We start from the raw sequence: 20542 nt of genomic DNA, 5'->3' as shown, positions 1-20542 counted from the left end.
GATGTGGAGGACTGGAGGTGGGGGGCGCCTGCTGCCCTCGACTGAAGTCTGCTCTGGGACTCCTCGGGGAGGAGGGGTCCATCTCCTTGCCCCGCGTAGAGTCTGGATGACTGCCGGTGTGGCAAAAATCCCAAAGGGGAGGAGAAATCACGGCGAGACCCGGCGGGGCGCGGCTCTCCCGACGGGGCGGGACTCACAGGTGACCTGCCGGGTAAAACCAGGCTCCCAGGACCGCCTCGAGCTGCAGAACCTGGCGCCTACAAGCACCATGAGCGGCCGAGTCGGGGACCTGAGCCCCCAGCAGCAGGAGGCGCTGGCCAGGGTGAGGGTCTTCGAGGGCTGAGGGCCGGGAGGCCGTGGGAGGGACCGAGCAACCTGACGCTGCCCACCCGGGCTGACGAGCCTACTGTACGGAGGGGAAAGGGGACTCTGGAGAGCGCCCCTGACCAGACGGTCCCGAGCCCAGTTGCCCAGGCAGCTGCGTACGGGACACGGGACAGGAGTCTTTCTCTGGGCGATACTGGGGCCCAATCCAGCTTTCCACTCCTGCCCACTCGTGGCCACTGAGTTCTGACTCTTGAACCTCGGATAGGGTGCAATGGGGTGGGGCGGGTCCCTGCCATCCCACTCCTGGGCAGCCTTGGGCAGACTCCCAGAGCTCCCACCCAGATTGCAACATTTGTTTGGCTTCTCTTTGTGGCTTTCTGACTCCTCAGAGCCTAAGCTGTCTCCCTATTGTCAATGTTTTCATTAGAGGGGAATTGAGTTTTGGATGATTTCAAGACAGGTGGGTAGGCTATGGGGAAGGGGGAAGCCTTAGGTGCGACAGCATTAATGTGGTTTGCAGATGACCAGAGGCTGGAAACTGTGACTCCAGGTTGGGGGAGAGGGTTGGTCACAGCCCCAGCTTGCACTTTGGGCCTGTAAAAGGGCAGCTTCAGACACGTGGAGAGTGATGTCTGTTGAGGCTCCTACCTTCTGGAGGATGTGAGGATCCTCCAGACAGGAATGAGGACCCCTGGGAAAGAAGGGGGACCCTGAGTGAATTCCTAGTGAAGGAAAGAGGGGTCCCAGGTGAATGATGGGGCGCCGGGGTGAATTCACAGATAGAGGAGGAGATTCCAGCAGCGGAGGGTCCTGGAGGGTCCCAGATGAACGTAAGGTCCTCAAGTGAAAGAAGGAGGGTCCCCTGGCGAACCTCCTCCCTCCCTCACTGGCAGTGGCCTCAGAGAGGCCCCAGACACTGGGCTTCTAGGAGGGACTGGACACCTGGTTCTGGAGGGTGAATTATGATGGAGATGCCTGTGCATCAGAGCTTTGAACAATGTAAAAAGAGTTTATTCTTATTCTTACCATTATTTAAAAGAAATGGATTCTATTCTTAAATTTAGGGAAAAGGAGAAAAGTAGAGAGACCTGGGAGAAGCCACCCATGGTCGCAGAGTTCTAGGCAACCATGCTGGGAGCATCTAGCTCTTTCCTAAACCTAGTTCTCACCTAGTTCCCACTGCCGGAAGCTACCGCTACATTCTCCACATGGCACCATCCGTGTGTCCTCCAAGTTGTTTCAGTCCCTTCCCAGCCGCTTCCCAGCCCCTGCATAGTGGTTTTCTCTTTTATTTGACATGAGTTTCAAGGGTCAAGTGGCTTTGGGATTGGAAGATGCGGACTCCTGCTGCTCTTGCTGCTGCCTTACTCTGCCCCTGGGGAAGACCCCCTCCCCCTCTTTCGCCCAGCCTCAGTTTCCTCACCTGCAACGCAGGGACGTGACCTTTGCTCCCCCTGCCTCAGGGCACATCCTGAGGTTCAGAGGAAGGAATCTGGGAATCTGGAGGGGCTGAGGGGTGTACGGTTATTGTCTCTCGGGTAATATTGCTTCCCTCCTCCCTGAAGAAACTTCCTCATGGGCCTGGAGGCTACAGCTGTTCAATGTGCGCGAAGCTCCATTTCAGGTGCAGGTCCCGACTGGTGATTATTAGAGCAGATGCTGTTGCTCGTGGTATTAACAATGGAGATGTTTAAGCTGATTATTCATTTTTAATTATGGGACCAACACAGGAATGCATTCTTGTTTTAGAAATCATCCATAAGGCTAAAGATGGTTTGGTGGATGGTCATCAAGACAGCTTCCTACAGCTGTGCTGGAATCTGTTTCCAATCCCAAATTCTCAGTCACTGGTTCCCCTGTACACCCAGCCCGCAGGCCTTGTCTATGGCCCCCTTCATCCCCATGGAAGTGGGGTCTCCTCTTTTATCTCACACTTGAGCCTCAGTTCCAAACCCAAATTCCCAGTAGCTTCCCCAGTCTCTACTGGTAAGAAAAGGCACCCCCCACCGGTCAGCCGCCCTCCGTTCCCCCAGCCCGAATGGGGCAGCCCTGGCTTCCTTTTCAGTCCCTCTCTTCTGACCTTTGCCCGGGGTCATTTCCACAGAGACTCCACTGGCCAGAGCTGTGAGCAGTCCATGTTTGCTGTGTGCCCGCATTTATGTGGCACCTGCTGTAAGCTGGGCCTGCTGCTGTGCTTTACCTGTACAAATTCCTTTGATTGGCACAAGTTTATCATTATTCTCGCTTCACAGATGAGGAAACTGAGGCTCAGAGAGGTTAAGTAACTTGCTTCGAAATCTGAACCCTCAAGGTGCAGCATCAGGGGCAACTTTCCTAAAATGTTCCAGGCAGCCCGCATGGGCTTCACCAGGGATGTCTGCAAAAGTAGCGATGGCAAGGCCCCCACCTCAGACTTACAGAGTGAGGGTTGGGGGGGCGGAAATCCCCCAAAATCTGAGAAGGGCACAACTCTTCCTGCCATGGTGGGCTGGAAGGACTGGTGTGCCCCGTCTCCAGGTGGCACAATAGCCCAGGTAGCTGCTGCTAACTGTGCAGTCCCTAACTCTTCAGGGTCCCTGAGCAGGGCTGACTGCTCACTGAGGGTGGGAAGATCTGGGGACGGGATTGGGGGCCCTGGGGTCATGGGAGCCCCTCTAAAATCATATGACCCCCCCTCAGTTCCGGGACAACCTCCAGGACCTGCTGCCCACCATGCCTAAGAATGATGATTACTTCCTCCTGCGCTGGCTACGAGGTGAGGCTGGTGAGAGTGGAAGGTCTCAGGGGAGGGAGTGGAGACTTTGGAGGACAGTGCCACAGAGTGGCAAAGAACATGGGCTCTGGAATCAGCCCTTCTTGGGCTAGAATCTGAGCTCCCCTTCAAACTGGCATGGCACCTCCCCATTGGCTGTTTTGAGTGTTAAATGAGAGGGTATCGTGCTTAGCACCGGCGGGGAGGCACAGAGCAAAGTGAGGTTAGAGTTAACACTTGGGAAGTTCTCTGGATGACGGGACTGGCCAGGCCTCGAGTCAGATATCGCTGAACACAGTCTTCAGGAGCTGCCTTTTGGTCTTCTTCCAGTTCCTCGAAGACAAGGCTATACTGTCCCCTTAGAGAACCTGGCACCAAACAGGTGCTCAGCAAAGACTTCAGGAAGTGGATGTAATTAAGAGTGGAGGAGTTTCTTCTCAGAATTGCTGAAACAGTGTAAAATGATTATAATAACAGAAACTGCCCCAGAGCTTAGGGAAAAATTTATTTCGACTCAGCACACCCCATGGAATGGGTTTTGAACTTGACAATCAGGACAGAGCTGGTGGCCCTGGATGGATAGCTCAGTTAGTTGGAGCATCATCCCATGCACCAAAAGGACTGTGGGTTTGATTCCTGGTCAGGGCACATATCTAGGCTACTGGTTCAATATCCAGTCGGGGCGCACACAGAAGGCAACCGATCGATGTTTCTGTTTCTCTCTCTCCCTTCCTCTCTCTCTGAAATCAATTTTAAAAAATATATTCTTGGGTGAGGATTTAAAAAAAGAAAAGAAAAAGACAGAGCTTGTGGCCTCAGTGGTTTTTTCTGGAGGTTCATGATCAGGGCAGAGGGAACCTAGAGGTATCTCAGGCCTCTTCCATTTGAAAACCTCTGACCCTGGATCTTATTGAAGTCCCATCACAGAACAAATTCCTCAGGGAACCAGCGGTCTCAGAAAGCAACAGTCATTGCATTTCTAAAATACAGCAAGCATTATGTTTTCAGTTAAAGTTTATTTATTTCTTCAAAATAAGTAATCACAACAGTATCTATCATTTAACCAGGTCATGTGTCAAGCACTTTCTCTCATGTCATCCTTTGAATAACTCTGAAAAAGATATTATTCCCATTTAACATATTTTAAAACTAAGGCTCAGAGAAGTTAAGTGACCTGCTCAAGGTTGCACAGCAAATACCAGGACAAAAGTAGACTTCACACCCAGGTTGCCCTGACTCCAAAGCCCATGCCCTGCACTATCCCTAATGCCAAGGGTATCTCTGTTCCCAGAGGGATGTCAAATATCACAGTCTAGAGCAGCCTTTAGAATGAAGTGTTTGAAAACGTCTGTAAACTGAAATCAAAGGCCCTTCAAAATCTTCTAGAGAATTAAAGACCCTTGCACTTTAACAAACTTTTCAGACCCCCTCTGTATCCTTGGGGTGTCAGGAAAATCAGGGGGCACCCCACAATTTCATCACAAATTTTCAGAGAATGGCCTGTTCTAGATCTGGCCTCAAGCCTTCTCTTACCTTGACTCTTCTTACAGCTCAGACCTTTGACCTGAAGAAATCTGAGGACATGCTCCGGAAGGTGAGGCCCTTTCCCTCACTCTTGCCTTCTGCATGCTGTACCCCAGGAATTAGTGGCAAAGGGTAGGGACTGTTGCCCTGTCCCTTTGTCATGTTTCTTCTCCTCCTTGGATCCTTTTTCGGCATCAGACCCAGGTCCCCCACAGTCCTCCTGGTGTCCTCATGCCCAGTTCAAAGTTAGCAGAGCCTGGGGATGCTTTGGCAGGATCTGGTAGTCGTGGGCAGAGGGGCCTTTGGGACAGGTAGTCTTCAGGTCTTGCCCTGCTTCCACAGCACATGGAGTTCCGGAAGCAACAGGACCTGGACAACATCCTTACATGGCAGCCCTTGGAGGTGAGCCTCACAGAGCATCCCCAGGCCATCTGGTAACCTCCCCCTCTCACTCCCCACCACCACGTCCAGCCCCCTGATGGGGCAAGGACGTGGCTCGGTGGGCTGATTTGAGTCAGGATCTCACCGCAGGTGATCCAGCTGTACGACTCGGGCGGTCTATGTGGCTATGACTATGAGGGCTGCCCCGTGTGGTTCGACATCATCGGGGGACTTGACATGAAGGGTCTCATCCTATCAGCCTCCAAGCAGGAACTCATCCGGAAACGTATCAAGGCTTATGAGTTGCTTTTGCGGGAGTGTGAGCTGCAGAGTGAGAAGGTGAGTGACCAGGGCCAGGTGGTGGGGAGTGTTGGAGGAGTGGGGTGGGGGGGAGGGGTCATGTTAAGCCTCGTCTGTCTAAAAGGCGGCACCAGGACCAGGAAGGGGAGGTACCCTGCCCCCACTTTCCCCTAGCCCTCAGCACTCCAGGCTCTGGTGGAACGTGGCTTCTCCTGCAGTCACCCATCTACAAGCATCTAACACGGCATGACCCTCTCTGCCAGCACGAGCCAAGGGCCGCCAAAGCCCTCTCCCCTCTCCTTTGACCTTAAGTGAGATGCTGACCTTGGGTGCAGTGAATGTTCTCCTTCTGTTCCCCAGGAACCCTGGGAACAGTGGGTAGTCAACTTTGCTTATAGAAAAGGCGTCCTGTGATTCTAAATTGCATGTGTGTAATCACCTGATGGGGGAGCCGTTACTTTGGATGTCCCAGAGAGCAGTGACCCTGGAAACTGGACACATCCCCTTGTGGGTCCCTAGAAGCTACTGTGGAGTAGGTTCAAAAAAATATGGAGCCCTATGGGACACGGGGCTTCTAAGCCAAGAAGGACCCACCCCCACCTTTGCAGGTCTTCTTGCCCAAGTCTGTGTTCCCTGGCCTGTAACCTTCAGCGTGAATCTAATGCCGTCTTGGTTTTTTGAGTCTAAGTGTCTAATGAGCCCAAGAAGAAGATCCCCACAGGGAGCTATGTCACTGTAGGGTGAGTTGGCAAATGGCTGACTCCAAATGACGTGGACATTTGATGTAGGGGGACGGGGCTTGTGTCTCCAGCATCTGGCACGGTGCTGGACACAAAAGACCGCCACAGAGATCTGTGGCAAACATGAGAGAATTGCAAAGCACTGTATTTAGTGCCTGGTTTGAATAAGTGTGTGCCTCTCAAACAAGATGGCTGATGTCAAAGGTCCAAAACAGTACAGCATGGATGTCTCAATTGGAGCCGATAATTATGGTGATAATGATGTTACTAACAATATCTGTTAATATTCACCAGGGACTAGCCATGTGCCAGGCACTAGGCTCATTGAGTACTCACAGCAAGTCTGTCAGAGCCTGGAACTACCCCCACTTGACAGAGAGGGAAAAAAAGTAAGGTTCAAAGGGGTTAAAAACTCACCCAAGGCCACGTAGCCTGCCAACAGTGTAGCTCTGGCTTGGACACAACTGCAGGACTGCAAACAGCGGTCAGCAGAGTGTACTGTTGTATCGAAAGATACCCAGTGAATAAGGAATGATGACTTTAATTCCATGGTTAACTAATTTCAGGCGATACTTTTGAACACATTGTATGATAAGGACCACTGTGCCAGGGCTTAGATGCAGCCCCTAGATAGGTGTATCTGTTTGGAAAACACTCTGGGTGGCCAGGGTCGGGGTAACAGGAAGGGAGGAGCTGTGGCCGGGTCTCGCCGGCCAGTATCTCCCAGCTGGAGCTGTTGCCTGACCCATATACCTCACTGTCCCATACAGCTGGGCAGGAAGGTCGAGACGATGGTGATGGTGTTTGACCTGGAGGGGCTGAGCCTGAAACACCTGTGGAAGCCAGCTGTGGAGGTCTACCAGCAGGTAAGGTAAGCCGCTGGCTCGAGGCCAATAGGGAGCTGCTGCCGACACAAGCTTCAGTCCATGGAAGAGGGGGATACCCCCCACCCCCGCCCAGGGGTCTCACAGAGCAGCCAGTGAAGCTAGCCCTGAGTACCCCCTGCAGAAAGAAAGAGGACAAAGTATGTGGTCATGGGCAGATGGGGTGGGCCAGGGAGTAGGAGGACGGGGACTCTTGTTCAGCTGCCTCAGAGGCCACTGAAGCCAAGCAGAGATATTGGAGTGTGGCCTAAACCAGACTTTTCTTGACTCTACAGTTTTTTGTCATCCTGGAAGCAAATTATCCTGAGACAGTGAAGAGTTTAATTATAGTTCGAGGTGAGGATTAATTGGTCAGTGAGGGAGGAGCGGGGAATGGGGGATGGGCAGTGGGTAAGCCACCAAATTCAGTGCTTCTCAAACCATCCTCTGTGAAGAACGGGTTCTTGTGTTGGTTTGTTTTCTGGGGTGTGGTGTGTGTCTTAGCTCAGTCCTTCACGGACTGATACTTCTGGAATATACAAATGCTTATGCAGCAATGTCAAATAAGTTAGAAGTTTGTAAGTGCTTGCTGTTATTTTCTTTACTTATCGGGGTATGGACTGGTAACATACGGTCTGTGGACCATACAGGTTGGTGGACTAACTTTGGGTGGGAATAGCCCTTGTCCGTGACAGCAATATAGTGGGGGGGGAGGGGTCACCACATGTGCCCTGAGCCAGGTGCTCTGGCTTCCTATCTAGCTAGCTCTGTGACTTTGAGCAAGTCCGTGGAACCTGGCTGAGCCTCAATTTTCCCATTCTGTAAAATAGGGGTGCCATATCACCTTCCTCTTAAGACAGCTGTGAGGTTACATGAGACAGGCTGTGGAAAAGGTGTAGTACAGAGCCCGGTGCACAGAAATGTCCCAGTAAGTATGAGTGATTCAGATGGGACATGAGTTCTAAGGCACATGCCCTGCCTGCTTGCATCCAAGAGGATTCCAAGGCAACCTGGGAATACCTTGAGAGTGGAAAGGAAGAAGTGCTAATGAGAGATCAACACTGCTGAAGCTGTCCAGCTGAATTGGGAAGGCAAACATTTATGGAGAGCCTGGCACTGTGCCAAGTGTTATGCATACACTCTTAAATTCAATCTACATTTTATATAGATTGTTATATAATTATGGTTAATAGCACTGAGACTCAGAGAGGGTGAGTAACCAGCTGAGGGTCACAGAGCAGGAAGAGTCAGAATCTTGATCTGTCTAATTCCTGTCCAGCCCATGCCCTTGAGTGTGACTTTATATATCCAGGTCTTTTCTAGTCCAGCTTCCCAAGGGAGTTTCATGTGTTTCAGCCCCTAAGCTATTCCCTGTGGCCTTCAACTTGGTCAAGTCATTCATGAGTGAGGAGACTCGAAAGAAGATAGTGATTCTGGGAGGTGAGTGATGTGGCCTCCTGGCTGTGCCCATCTGCTTAGGAAGCAGAGGTCAAGGCTAAAGTCCTCATTTCTCCCCGGCTCTTCTTTACCCAGACATTGATCTTGGCCTGACTCCCAGCGGCCTTTGCACACTCAGACAAGGCTTTGAGCCCTAGATCCTTGGGTGGCCATGTAAAGCTCTTGGGTGATCTCATGAACAGGCACCCAGGAGAGCAAGCCAAGGACGCAGCAGGTCCCTTCCCATGGCCTGGCCCCCTCTGCCTTCTGTCAAGCCTCCTTGAGCCCCCCACAGCCACCCGCCTATTGCTCCCACAGGCAACTGGAAGCAGGAGCTGCCAAAGTTCATCAGCCCCGACCAGCTGCCCGTGGAGTTTGGGGGGACCTTGACTGACCCCGATGGCAACCCCAAGTGTCTGACCAAGGTACAGGGTGCCCAGAGGATGGGGAGGGAGAGGTAATTTGTGATTTCACTCACCCACCTTTACCCACAGATCAACTACGGAGGTGAGGTGCCCAAGAGCTACTACTTGCGCAACCAGGTGAGGATGCAGTATGATCACATGGCGACCGTGGGTCGTGGGTCCTCCCTGCAGGTGGACAATGAGGTCCTGTTCCCTGGCTGTGCGCTCAGGTAAGGATGGTGGCTCTTCACACCTGAGTACAGCTGGGAGGGACCTGCAGCCCAGGCAGGTGGTCATCAGTGGGGCCCTGTTCCCTACAGGTGGCAGTTTGCATCTGATGGGGCAGACATCGGTTTCGGAGTTTTCCTGAAGACCAAGAAAGGAGAGAAGCAGCGAGTAGGGGAGATGATTGAGGTGATGCCCAGCCAGCGCTACAATGCCCACCTGGTGCCCGAGGATGGAAGCCTCACCTGCCTCAAGGCTGGCGTCTGTAAGAACTGCAGGGTTCTCTAGAGTTGGTTTTTCCTCCTAGCAAAGAGATGAGCCGACTCATGTTGCCAGTCTGGCCTCTGTCTTTGCCTTCTATTTGCAGCCCTCAGGGAGGGTGCGGGGGTCTGTGCAAGCTCCTAGTCCCCAGAGGTGCCGGGGGATTGGCTCAGGCTGTTGGACCTGATGAATGGCCGTTGGTGTGGGTACAAGGCAGAGACTCACTGTAGAGGGTGGGATTCACAGCCTGGGGCCATGGGCTCAGCTCCTGGGCAGCCTCCACACTGGACTGGACAGGCTAAGAGGCGGGTACGTAAACAGCGTGAGACTAGCTTCAAGGGTCCCAAACTATCCAGGTGCGTGCACCACCCCTCTCTGGGCATTCTGAAGAGACGATTTTTCCAGGTGTTCATCCTTCCTTCCCAGGCTGCCCAGACTGTAACTGCCCAGTTACAGTTTGGTCAGTTTTATCAGAGACACTGCTGCCCAGAAATACCACAGACCTCCCACCACTATCAAGAACGGAGCTAGGAGAAGGGGGGCCCACGATTGATTTTCTCTGGAAGGAGAATGGTTTTTTTGCTAATGCTTTAGTTAATACGTACCTAGTTTATCTTGGTGGAAAGAGAGAATTAGGAGAGCGGAAACAGGAACTGGATGACTCCTCATGTCCCAGCGTCCACGTCGGCCTTTGGCGTTGAAGGACATACCCTCTATGAACGGCATGATGAAAAAGCGCCTTATGGAGCCCAGCCCTCTCTTCTGGGGAAAGCAGGGCTCCTCTCTGGGCTGGAGCATTGGGATAAAGGAATCTCAGTCCCTCCCCTCCCTTGCTCTGTAACCGTCGGAAAGTCACATCAACCCCTCTAGGCCTCGGTTTCCTCATTCATACAATGCAGATGCCAGTACCTTCCGTGGGGCTGCTTTGAGGATTCAGGGAGCTGTGGGTATTGATGTAATGCCTGGCACCTAGTAAGGGCTGACGCTTACTGGTGGCTATCACTAATTCTTTATTGAACAGCGTCATGCAAATGGATGGCCGTGAGCAATGGGCTGGGAGCTGAGCAGTGGCTGATCCTCCAGCCCCACCCACAGTCCTGGGCAGCTGGTTCCTAAGGGCACCAGGTTCTCAGATGGGTCAGGCTTGAGTTGCCTGATTACTTCTCCGTCCTTGCAGATGTCCTGCGCTTTGACAACACCTACAGCCTGATGCACTCTAAGAAGGTCAGCTACACTGTGGAGGTGCTGCTCCCTGACAAGGCCTCCCAGGAGAAGATGCAGGATGCCAAGGAGACAAGATCATCCCCAGAACTATGAAGACCCTCTGTGCCAGTGCTCTCCAACCCCCTTTGCCCCCCACTCCCTTTCCCCTGCTCTCCCAGGCAGGATGGTGCTGGAGGTGACCGCAGAGAGTACTCAACCCACATGTCCATCTCAGCTCCTCATGGGACCACCTGGCACAGTGGCCAAGCAGAAAGGGGACACCTAGTGCATAGGCCAGCCTAAGGATTCAGATGAGCGTTTTTATCCTCTGTTTGAAAAGACTGAGAATGAAGACCCTGAGGATGAACCAGCATCCACGGAGGAAGGATCCTGTCCACCGAAGTGGCCCTGAGTCCCTCCTGACCTGTCCCATGGCTCAGCCACACCTGGCACCCAGGCTTGGGGGCTTAAGCCCTAGGCCTTGCAGGGAGCACAGCCTCAGGACCTAAGATCAGGGAGGCCGAATTCTCTGCACAAATGGGCTCAGCAGGGATGGGTGGGACCAGCTAGAGGGACAGGGTAGAGGGACAGGGCAGGGACAGGGTAGAGGGACAGGGCAGGGCTGAGGGTGTCCCTTCTGGCAGAGCCTCAAGGCCCCTCCAGGGTTGTTCTCCTTCCTTTGGAGGGAAAATCAGAAATGGAGAGCAAGACCCAGCAGGTATATCCATCAGAAGACAAGGTCATGCTCAGCCTTACACAGAGCTGAGTGGGTGAAGCCTGAGTCTCCAAGGGATTCCCAGTGACTCCCCTTCCTCCCTCCCCACCTGCTGTGACCAGCTGACATTCAGCTCGGGTTCCTTCTGTCTCAGGGTGGGGGCCAGCACCGAAGCAGAGCCGGAGTAAGCTGGACTGTGCTGGCATATTGCAGAACGAGCTGCCACCCCAGGGCCCTCATCTCAGGCTCTGACTTGCTTCTCGGAGAAGCATCCAGCTTTTCCTCCATTTTTATGTCTTCCAAGGGGACAGCTGAAAGCCAGCTGCCAACTTCTGACCCCACCATGCAACCCAGCAGCTGGCCAGTGATGGATTCTATTTCTCGAAAGCTGGCTCACCGGGGTGCCTGCAGCCCGGTCAGGATACCACTTGCTCTGCTGAGTGGACCGCACCCAACAGAGCCAAGCTTGCCGTGAAACAAATAAAGGAAGCCATCGAACTGGGAGTGGGTCTGCGGGTTGACTCCAGCTGGCAGTAAAGCCATTGAACAGGGTCTGGGAGTCCAGGCTGTGCTACCCTGCCCCTCCCCACCCTGCCCCCTGCTCTCTGGCTGGGCCAGGCCAGTGGCCACCAGCATTCCTAAAGACCTGACCCTGGGGTGACTTGTCCCTCAGCTCTTGACCTCTGCCAATGAGCTACTTGTTCATCCTGTCCCTCAGGGCGAAGGAGTACTGTCCTCCAGGTGATGTCCCCAGGAGAGAGTGGTCCAAAGTCTCTATAAAAGGGCTCTCCCTGTAAATCATTAGCACCCTGGCTGCCCAGGCCCATCCCAGGGACTGGGAGCCTCAACGGATGCCACTGTCCAGGTGCTTTGCAACCAAGAAGCCGGGCTCTGGCCCTTTTCCCACCCTAAGAGCCTGTGATTTCCTTTTCTCCAGCTTATAGGAGGTTTCTAGATTTCCCAGGACCTATTTTTAGCGAGAAAATGATGAGGCTTGGGAAGGTGGGGGTATTCAGGCGAGCTTTGTGAGGTCTCTGGGGCCCCCAGGCCTGCCTCTGTGGCCCCAGCATCATTCAGGTTTTCGCGCACAGGTCTGAACAGGGCCTCTGTTGCTATAAAAAGCAAACTAGCAAAACGAGAAGCCAGAAGAGCCAGTGCTGTGAGGCACTCCTCGTCTAACAGAGCGTTTGAATAGTTTGGCAAGAAGAAAACCCGCTGTGCCAGCATCATGGAGATGGCCTGCGGCTGGCTGTCTGACCAGAATCCCAGGACATCCATGCTCCAGGGCTGCTCCGCATCCCAGATGCCTCAGGCTTTCCCACCACTGGTGCAGCACCGCGTGGTCACCCTCTGTGCAGCCTCCCCGGATGCTGCCATGTCTGGAGAACGCTGAGGTCCTCGGGCATCCCAGAGCCATTTCGCACTGCCCTTGGCAGGCTGCGGAGGGCACACTCGCTGGGGTCGGAGCAACCCTTTGCCAGGTTTTGCTGGGCCCACCTTTTCATTTGACAGAGGCTCATAATGCCTCACTTCTACCTTTACAACCTTCTGCTTAAAAACAAGGGGTCTTGGGACTTGAACCCTGACCCCTCCATGTCTAACCATCCACAGCTGACTCCCTGCCATCAGCACAGCCTCCTCTGGTTTCCTCGCTGGAAACAAGGGTCTCCCAAAACCCGATCAGAGAATTTACCCAAGTACAACTCTAACAAGAGGGTCGGTCAGGTGCGCACTCCAGCGACTCTGAATCCCAGGCCTGCAGAGGACACGCCGCGTGTTAAGCAGTGACGGCAGCAGCCACCTGCAGAAGCTCCTACCTAGCAAGGTGGGCAGAGGCACTTAAGGAACTGCACAAGGGGGCATGTCTTCAGCAATTTTTTAAAGGACTTTTAACACCGTCACTTAAAAAAAAAGAAAAGAAAATAGATCAGATAGCCAAGAGAGGACCTGGCCTGCCTGGAGTTTGTTTCTCTGCTCGTTCATTTATTCATCAACGTTTAGTGAGCATCTGTCCAGTGCCAGGCACTGCAGGCCCTGGCGACACCAAGGCACTGGGCTGACCGGGCCCCCCCAGCAGGAAGTTTGCCTGTATTGAAAGAGACAGAAGTGACTTTGACTATCCATTATCCAGTGAGCCTGTCAGGGGCAGGAGCCAAATTCTGGGGGAGCAGCCATCAAAGGAACCCAGTGGGGGATCAGATGCGCTCTGCCCAAGGGAGGGACCCCTGAAGGGAGAGCTGAAGCATGTGGGGGTGGCCAGGTGTGGTTCAGACTGAGGAGTGGGGTGTTTGAGGCTGGAGGAAAGCCAGGAGGGCTCTTAGGTTACGCTGGTAACCACTGACTGATGTTTGCTATTTGTGAACAACTGTGTACACTTGTTAACAATGCAGGTTATGAAACAGAGTGTGTTGTTTGTCAGGAAAGAATGGCAAAATCTTGGCAAGAGGCCACAGATCAAAACTCTTGCTCAAAAGGAGGTGTTTGGAAATACCTGGCCTCACCTATCCAGAGGAATGGAGGCAGGGCCTGCGCTTCCTGGCCCATCTCCCTAGAAAGCCCTGCAGTCTTCCAAGAGAGGCAGGGAAGATAAGGAAGGGGGGCGCCTATGTAGGTGTTTTGAAAGCAGTTGGTAAGGTTTCCCTGCCCCCGAAATCTCCACACCTGGGTTCAGCTCACCTTCTAAGAGCCCAGATCAGAGGGGACATAACTGGGACAATCACAGCTGCCCAGAGCGGACCTTTAACACCACACCATGGTGCAGCACTCCACAGTTTGCAAAGCACCTATATATGCAACCCTGAAGGAGACAGGAATTACAGCCCCATTTTTCAGGCTGGGAAACTGAGGTTCACAAACAGAAGTGCCTTGGCCAAAGGCTCAGTGTCTAATGACAGAGGTGGAGCCAGCACCCACCTGTGCTGCCAGCAGGGAAAGAGGGAGCAAGTAGACCCTGCCAGGGAAGGCCAGTTTGGAGCAGGGGACACTGAGAGGGTCAGAGCCAGGGTTCCTGGGGTGAGGGAGGGCCCAGAGTCTGTAGAAAGCTTCTTGGACATTTGTAGCTCTTGATCGGATGTGACAGTGCTGGCCCCACTACACACCTACTGTGTGCCAGGCCCCAGTTAAAACAGGAAGTATCTTCCTGTTTACAAATGAAGAGAGCAAGGCTCACAGCAGGAAGAAACTCGTCCCATCACACAGCAAAGAGGAGGTCAGACGTGAACCTGGATCCATCCATCCAGACAGCAAAGGAGTTTAATGAACACACTGGGTGGAAGCTTCACATGTGGTGACTTCAGAGGAGGCCCATGAGCCAGGCCTGAGCTGAGGGGCCGTCAGGTGACTTCTATCTTCAGCCACCAGGGAGCGCCATTGGGCCATCCATGCATTGGTCCTGTGAAGCATGAACAGGGCTCCCCAGCATCTGGTTCATGAAGCCAGGTGAGTTGAGGCTCCATAGGCTAAGTTCACCAGGCCCAGGCTATTTATAGCAGGGCCATCTGGTGCAGCAGAAAGACGTGGTCCGACCTGCTTCAGATCCTGGCTCTGCCATTTGCTGGCTTGCTTTCTAAAACACCTCCGGACCCCATCTTCCTCGCCACAGCCACTGCGCCGAGTAGGGCCTCCACCTTGATTATTAGAAAGGAGTCCAGGAGTCTCCCTGCGCCCACCCCTACACCCTCTTATCCCCACTCCACAGGACAGCCGGGAAAACCTTTCCAAAGTGAGAATCTGTTCACACCAGTCCCCGCATCAGCCCTTCACTGGCTCCCCATTTCCCCTGGGAAAGGTCAGTCTCAATTATGACTTACAAGGCCCTCTGTGACCTGGCCACAGCACCCCCATTCCAGCTTCACCCAATGACCGGAACTCACCAATTCACCAAACTCCTTCCTGCCTCCTTATCTTTGCTCATGCTGTAGCCACAGCCCAGGACTCCCTCCCCAGTCCTCTTCTGTGCGCCCTCCCGTCCCCTAGAGGCCTCTTCGGGGAGGCCTTCCCTTGGCCCCTTCCCCACCCAGCCCCTAGCAGGGTTAGAGATCCTTCTTGAAGCTCTCAGAGCAACAGGACAGGGCTCATCACACAACAGAATCACCGTGTGCCTTGTGTCTACCTCCTATTCATCCCCTGCCACCAATTCAGGCTGCGCTCCCCAGACACCCCCAAAAGCCCTACAAAAAATAACAGACACTATTGACTGAGCACCTGTGTAGGTCTGCTGCCTGCCTGTGTCATCTTGTTTATCTTCACTACAGTGTGGGTAAAAGTGAGGCCTCACACCAGACCTGAGAAGCTCAGGGCTGGCCTGTAGTGTGGGCCTTACAAACTCAGAGACAGAAAGTAACCACATCAGATGGTCTGAACATAAAAATTCCTAACTAAAAGCACATAGGTAGTCACATCCTAAGCCTGTAGCTTCTGTGACAGAGATCGATCTCTACTTTAGGTGAGCCTGTCTATCGTCCATTTGCATCTCAAATAACACAGCTTTGGAATGTGAGAGTAATCTCCTTTTCCAGGACCCTCAGCAGACGACCACTGCAGAGCCCCTCATTGTTCTCTAATTCCCCATATACCATCTCTATGTGCTGTTAATGTTAATGACCCGGTATTGTGTACAACTACCCTGAAAAAGAAGTGTGTGTCTCTTCATTTTACTTTTTATCCAATTCCGGAGATTCCCCCTACTTTGCTTTCTATCTCCCCTCACCCTTAATCTACCACCAATGGATTTCGTGTAACCCTCCTCACACCTCCTCCTTTGCTTCTAATGGATAAAATAAGCTGCAAAACTTCCAGGCACTGGAGCATTTTCTCAATCTGTTGAGATTGTGCTTCCTGACAATTGTTGTCAGGTTAGCTCAAATAAAATCATAAAAATTTTCTACAGGTTTGGACATTTCTTTCGCCAACAATAGCTTTGTGGAATAAATATAGTTGTCCATGTTGTATGGGGGAGAAAAGTAAGGCTCAGCAACAACATCATTTGCTCAGCTGGGATTGGAATTCAGGGTTTCCAGCTTCAGAGCCAGGTGCCTCCCTTAAAAGAACTATATATAAGAGCCAAACCCATAGAACTCTCAAAAGAAAACATGCAGGTAAATCTTCATGACCTTGGATTTGGCAACATTTTTCTAGGTGTGATACCGAGAGTACAAACAACAAAAGAAAAGTAGGTAAGTAAGACTTCATCAGAATTTAGAACTTTTGTCCATCAGAAGAAGTGAAAAGGCAACGGCAGAATAGAAAAAAATATTTGCAGGTTATATATCCGATAAGGGATTAATATCCAGAATATATAAAAAATGTTACAAGTCGACAATACAAAGACAAAGAACCTAATTTAAAAATGGTGCCCTGGCTGGTGTGGCTCCGTGGACTGAACGCTGACCTGTAAACCAAAGGGTCACCAGTTCAATTCCCAGTTAGGGCACGTGCCTAGGTTGTGGGCTGGGTCCCCAATAGGGGATATGAAAAAGGCAACCACACACTGATGCCTTTGTCCCTCTTTTCTCCCTCCCTCCCTCTTGAAAAATAAATAAGTAAAATCTTCCGAGGATAAAGACATTTAAAAAATTTGAATACACATTTCTTCACAGAAGATATACAAACAGCCAGTAAACACATGAAAAGGTGTTTGATATCATTAGTCATTAGAGAAACACAAATCAAAACCACAGTGGGGTGCCACTGGACACCCACCAGCACGGCCAGAATAATTTTAAAAAGGAAACAGAAAATAAATGTTGGTGAGGGTGTGAAGAAATTAGAACCATCACACATTGTCAGTGAGAATGTAAAATGGCATAGCCACTTTGGAAAACTATTTAGCTGTTTCTTAAAAGGATAAACATAGAACAACTATGTGATCTAGCAATTCCACTCTTAAGTTCACACAAGAGAACTGAAAACCTAAGCTTCCACCGAAACTTGGGCAAAAAAGTGTTCCCCACAGCACTATTCCTAATAGCCAAAGAGTGGAAACAACCCAGATGTCCTTCAAGGGATGAATGGGGAAATAAAATGTGGTGTAACCATACAAAAGGATATTAATCAGCCATAAAAAGGAATGAGGTACTGGTACCAGCTACAACATGGATGAACCTTGGAAACTTATACTAAGTGAACGAAGCCAGTCACGGAAGACAACGTACTGTATCATTTTCTTCATGTGAAATATCCAGAATAGGGAAATGTGGGGATGGAAAGTAGCTTAGTGGTTCCCAGGGGCTGGAGCAAAGGAGCAGGAAATGGGAATGGCTGTTTTGTTTTTGTTCTTGTTTTTGTGGGGGATGATGAAAATGGTAATTAGATAAGGGTGATGGTTGCACGACCTTGTGAATATACTAAAATCACTGAGTTGTACACGTTAGGAATGGTGAATTTGTGTTATGTGAATTATATCACACTTACATATTTCTTAATTAAAAAAGGAAATGAAACTGCCCCAGAGTAAAATGTGGAATGCAGACTGTCCCTGGGAGGTGCTACCCAGAGCACCACTTGGACTCTGGGGAGGTGCCCCCGGCCCCCTGTCTGTCTTCCCTTTTTAGGCCACCCCTGCCTCACCTTACTGTGGTCCGAGCCCTCAACACACACACACACACACACACACACACACACACACACAGATGCACGCACGCGCGCGCGCTCTTCTTAGCAATGCTCACCCCTTTGGTGAGGCTCCCGTACCCCCTGGACCTTCTCTGTACTCCCCCAGCTGGCTCTGGGCGGCCCATCGAGGGGAGGCGGGCAGGAATGTGTCCGTTGAGTCCAGGGTGTGGCGTGGGCAGCCCTGTTACCACCCTGCAGTTGTTTGCTTATGTTGTGGTTGTCGCCATGACCTCCTGAGAGCTTGGCAAACTAGGAACTAAACACAATTCAGGGACTTACTTGAAGATCATGTGTCCTTTGGGTGGGGGTGGGGTGGGTTCTCTTTGCCAGGGACTTTGTTTCCGGGGAGAAAAAATAATTCTGCTGGCCTCAAGACATCCTGCAGCCCTAGGAACACACGATGATGATTTAGACCATTTATTGAACACTTACTATATTCCAGACACAATGTTAAGCCCTCTGAAGGAAGGCAAGCCTGGGCTACGGTTCCAGAATCAGGCAGGCTTGGGTTCCAATCCTGCTTCTCCATTTACTGACCTCAGGAAATTTCTTAATTCCTCGGACCACCCACTTCTTTGACTGTACAAATACCCCTACCTGTTTCTAAATGGTTTCATAAGGACGCCAGGCTCTCAGCACAGAGGAAATGCTCAAAAAACTGTGAGGGAAACTGTGAGGTCCTTGGGGCAGGGACCTAGTCCATCCTGTCTCCTGTCCTGCCCCCAGCACTCCCCTCCACACGGTTTTCGCTCTCCCGCGTCCACACCTTTGCCCGTGCCGTCCCCTCCGTGGGCGATGCCCTTTCCTCTACTCTGACCTCCACAGATCAGCATTGTCCCTTCTTTCAAGGTCTGGCTCAAATGCCACCTGCATCCCACAGGGTAACTTCTGTGCCCGGGTCCTCTCCCTGATTAGTGTGGAAGATCCAGGAGCCGAGACTGAGAAATAGTCTAACAGCGCAACAGCAGAGCAGATAATCACACGGGTTTAACTCTGGATAAGTTCATTAACTTCTCTAAACCTCCATTTGCTCATCTGTAAAGTGGGCTTAATAATGGCACCAACCCCTAGGGGTGCTCCGAGGTTTAAACGAAGTAATGTACTTACAGTGAGGCCTGGCATGTAATGAGCCTTCAGTAAATACAATAAACCTTTGCTGTACAATACGGTAGCCACAAACCATAAAAGGTGATTTAAAGTCAAATTAATCAAATTAAATTTCAATTCATTCAGAACTGGAGTTCCTTGGTTTCACTAACCATATTTCACACATGACTAATGGCTACCAAATTTGCCCAACAGGGCAGCCTTGATATACAACATTTCCATCATTGCAAAGTTCTAGTGGACGACAATGATGTGTGCACACAGCAGGTGCTCTGGGCCTATGTGTAGTCTGGGTCAGAAAGTGCACTTAGGGGTGTCTCTGAAAGCCCACAGCTCCTGGGAAGACCTGCAAACCCTCCTTCTGGCTCTCCCTGCCCAGCCTCTGATGTTCCCAGAAGTACCTGGGGCACCTCACGTGGAGGGATTAGTGCGAGAAAGGAGACTGGTGAGAAAGGGGCAGGATTAGGGGCTAATGAGAAGGCAGTGGAGGAACCCAATCTGTGCGTGCTGCCAGCCGGGCAGGAAGTGGGCACGGACAACGGCTGAGGGTTTGCAGAAAAAGTGTGGAATGTGAAACAGGGAGGAACTGGGGTGTGGAGAGTTATCTAACTGCTCCCGAGTGCGCATCAGGCCCCCCAGACAGATGGAGATGGCCAAAGTTGGCCCCTCCTTCTTCTTCTGGACCCAACTCTCTCAGGGCCCTAGAGCAAGGAAGGTGTTCAGCACTAAGTCACATTGGCAGGTGTAAAGAGGCCCAGAGACAGCCCAGAAGTGGGGGCCGAGGATACCCTAGGGATAGGGGACCTGGGAGAGCCCCTGGGCAGTGTGGCTCAGGCTAGCCCAGGGGTGGTTTCAGCCCCTGTGGCCCCCTCAAGGCCTGGAAGATGTGGCCACATGGACGCACTGTGGTCTCAAGCCGATGCATTGCTGATGTCTTTATAGGCAGTCGTGCATGATGGGGCTGATGCTGTCTTGGAGCTCCTGACAGCTGAGAGAACAGTCCCGTAGATGTGCATGACCCTTGACAGGCTATATGTCTCATCAGATCTCCCCTACAACCACATAAGGAAGACAGGGCAAGTATGGACCCACGCCCCCATTCTATAGATGAGCCAAGTGACACTCTGAGACATCATTTTAAAAGGGAGGTCTTACAGGCAAGCGGGAGCAGGGCCAGGCCTTGCTGTCACGTCTCACGGTAGACTATTGGGCAGCGTGACAGAAATCTCAGGACACGGGAACCTTCTGGGCTTTTCTCATCACCTATCATAGACGGTGGGTGCCCCTCACTGGTCAAGTGTTTGAAATACCAAGAAACACCTTCACTGTTGGAAGGCTATCAACATGCTCCACCTCTCCCTTGGGGCCCAGGGGATGCCGGACTCTGGACGAGACCTCCGCAATGGAAAGAGAGGGGTGTGGGGTGGAGGGTGCTCAGCCTTCCCCACATGGAAGGTGCAGGGCCAGTGCTGCACAATAAAATTGGAAAGCAGCATCGGCCTTTGGAGAAAACAAACCTTCTGCAATGACACTTGAATTCTGTTTTTCTGCTCCAGCCTGTCTCTTCTTAAATATGAATGCTGGTTGTGAAAGAACATGAGCCTCCTACCCAGACAAAGTGAATGAACTCTTTACTAAACAGACCAAGTCCCTGATTCCTACCTGTCAGAGCTGGGTGGGTGGTGTCTTTT

The 20542-nt window shown here is 51.9% G+C and overlaps 1 protein-coding gene across 1 annotated transcript; it reads left to right on the top strand.

The window, feature by feature from the left end:
- The first annotated feature begins 241 nt into the window (after positions 1-241).
- SEC14L4 (SEC14 like lipid binding 4) lies at positions 242-15958 on the top strand. Its single transcript, XM_054594458.1, has 12 exons — positions 242-322; positions 3007-3082; positions 4630-4673; positions 4946-5005; positions 5135-5323; positions 6795-6890; positions 7184-7244; positions 8244-8327; positions 8643-8749; positions 8819-8958; positions 9049-9218; positions 10392-15958. The coding sequence occupies exons 1-12, from the start codon at positions 269-271 to the stop codon at positions 10529-10531; spliced, it is 1221 nt and encodes a 406-aa protein (XP_054450433.1). The 5' UTR covers positions 242-268; the 3' UTR covers positions 10532-15958.
- Positions 15959-20542: the final 4584 nt, after the last annotated feature.

This window comes from Pteronotus mesoamericanus, unplaced genomic scaffold, assembly GCF_021234165.1.
Source record: "Pteronotus mesoamericanus isolate MK-2021 breed Mesoamerican mustached bat unplaced genomic scaffold, CSHL_Meso_final scaffold_507, whole genome shotgun sequence".
NCBI classification, from domain to species: Eukaryota; Metazoa; Chordata; class Mammalia; order Chiroptera; family Mormoopidae; genus Pteronotus; species Pteronotus mesoamericanus.
The sequence above is the reverse complement of the archived record's forward strand: the minus strand, read 5'-3'. Positions and strand labels throughout refer to the sequence as shown.

Bases quoted from the DNA above. Each gene is read 5' to 3' on its own strand.
- SEC14L4 (XM_054594458.1), top strand. From the start codon at position 269: ATGAGCGGCCGAGTCGGGGACCTGAGCCCCCAGCAGCAGGAGGCGCTG. The intron at 3,083-4,629 runs GTGAGGCTGGTG...CTCTTCTTACAG, and splicing joins CCTCCTGCGCTGGCTACGAG to CTCAGACCTTTGACCTGAAG. The intron at 5,006-5,134 runs GTGAGCCTCACA...ATCTCACCGCAG, and splicing joins TTACATGGCAGCCCTTGGAG to GTGATCCAGCTGTACGACTC.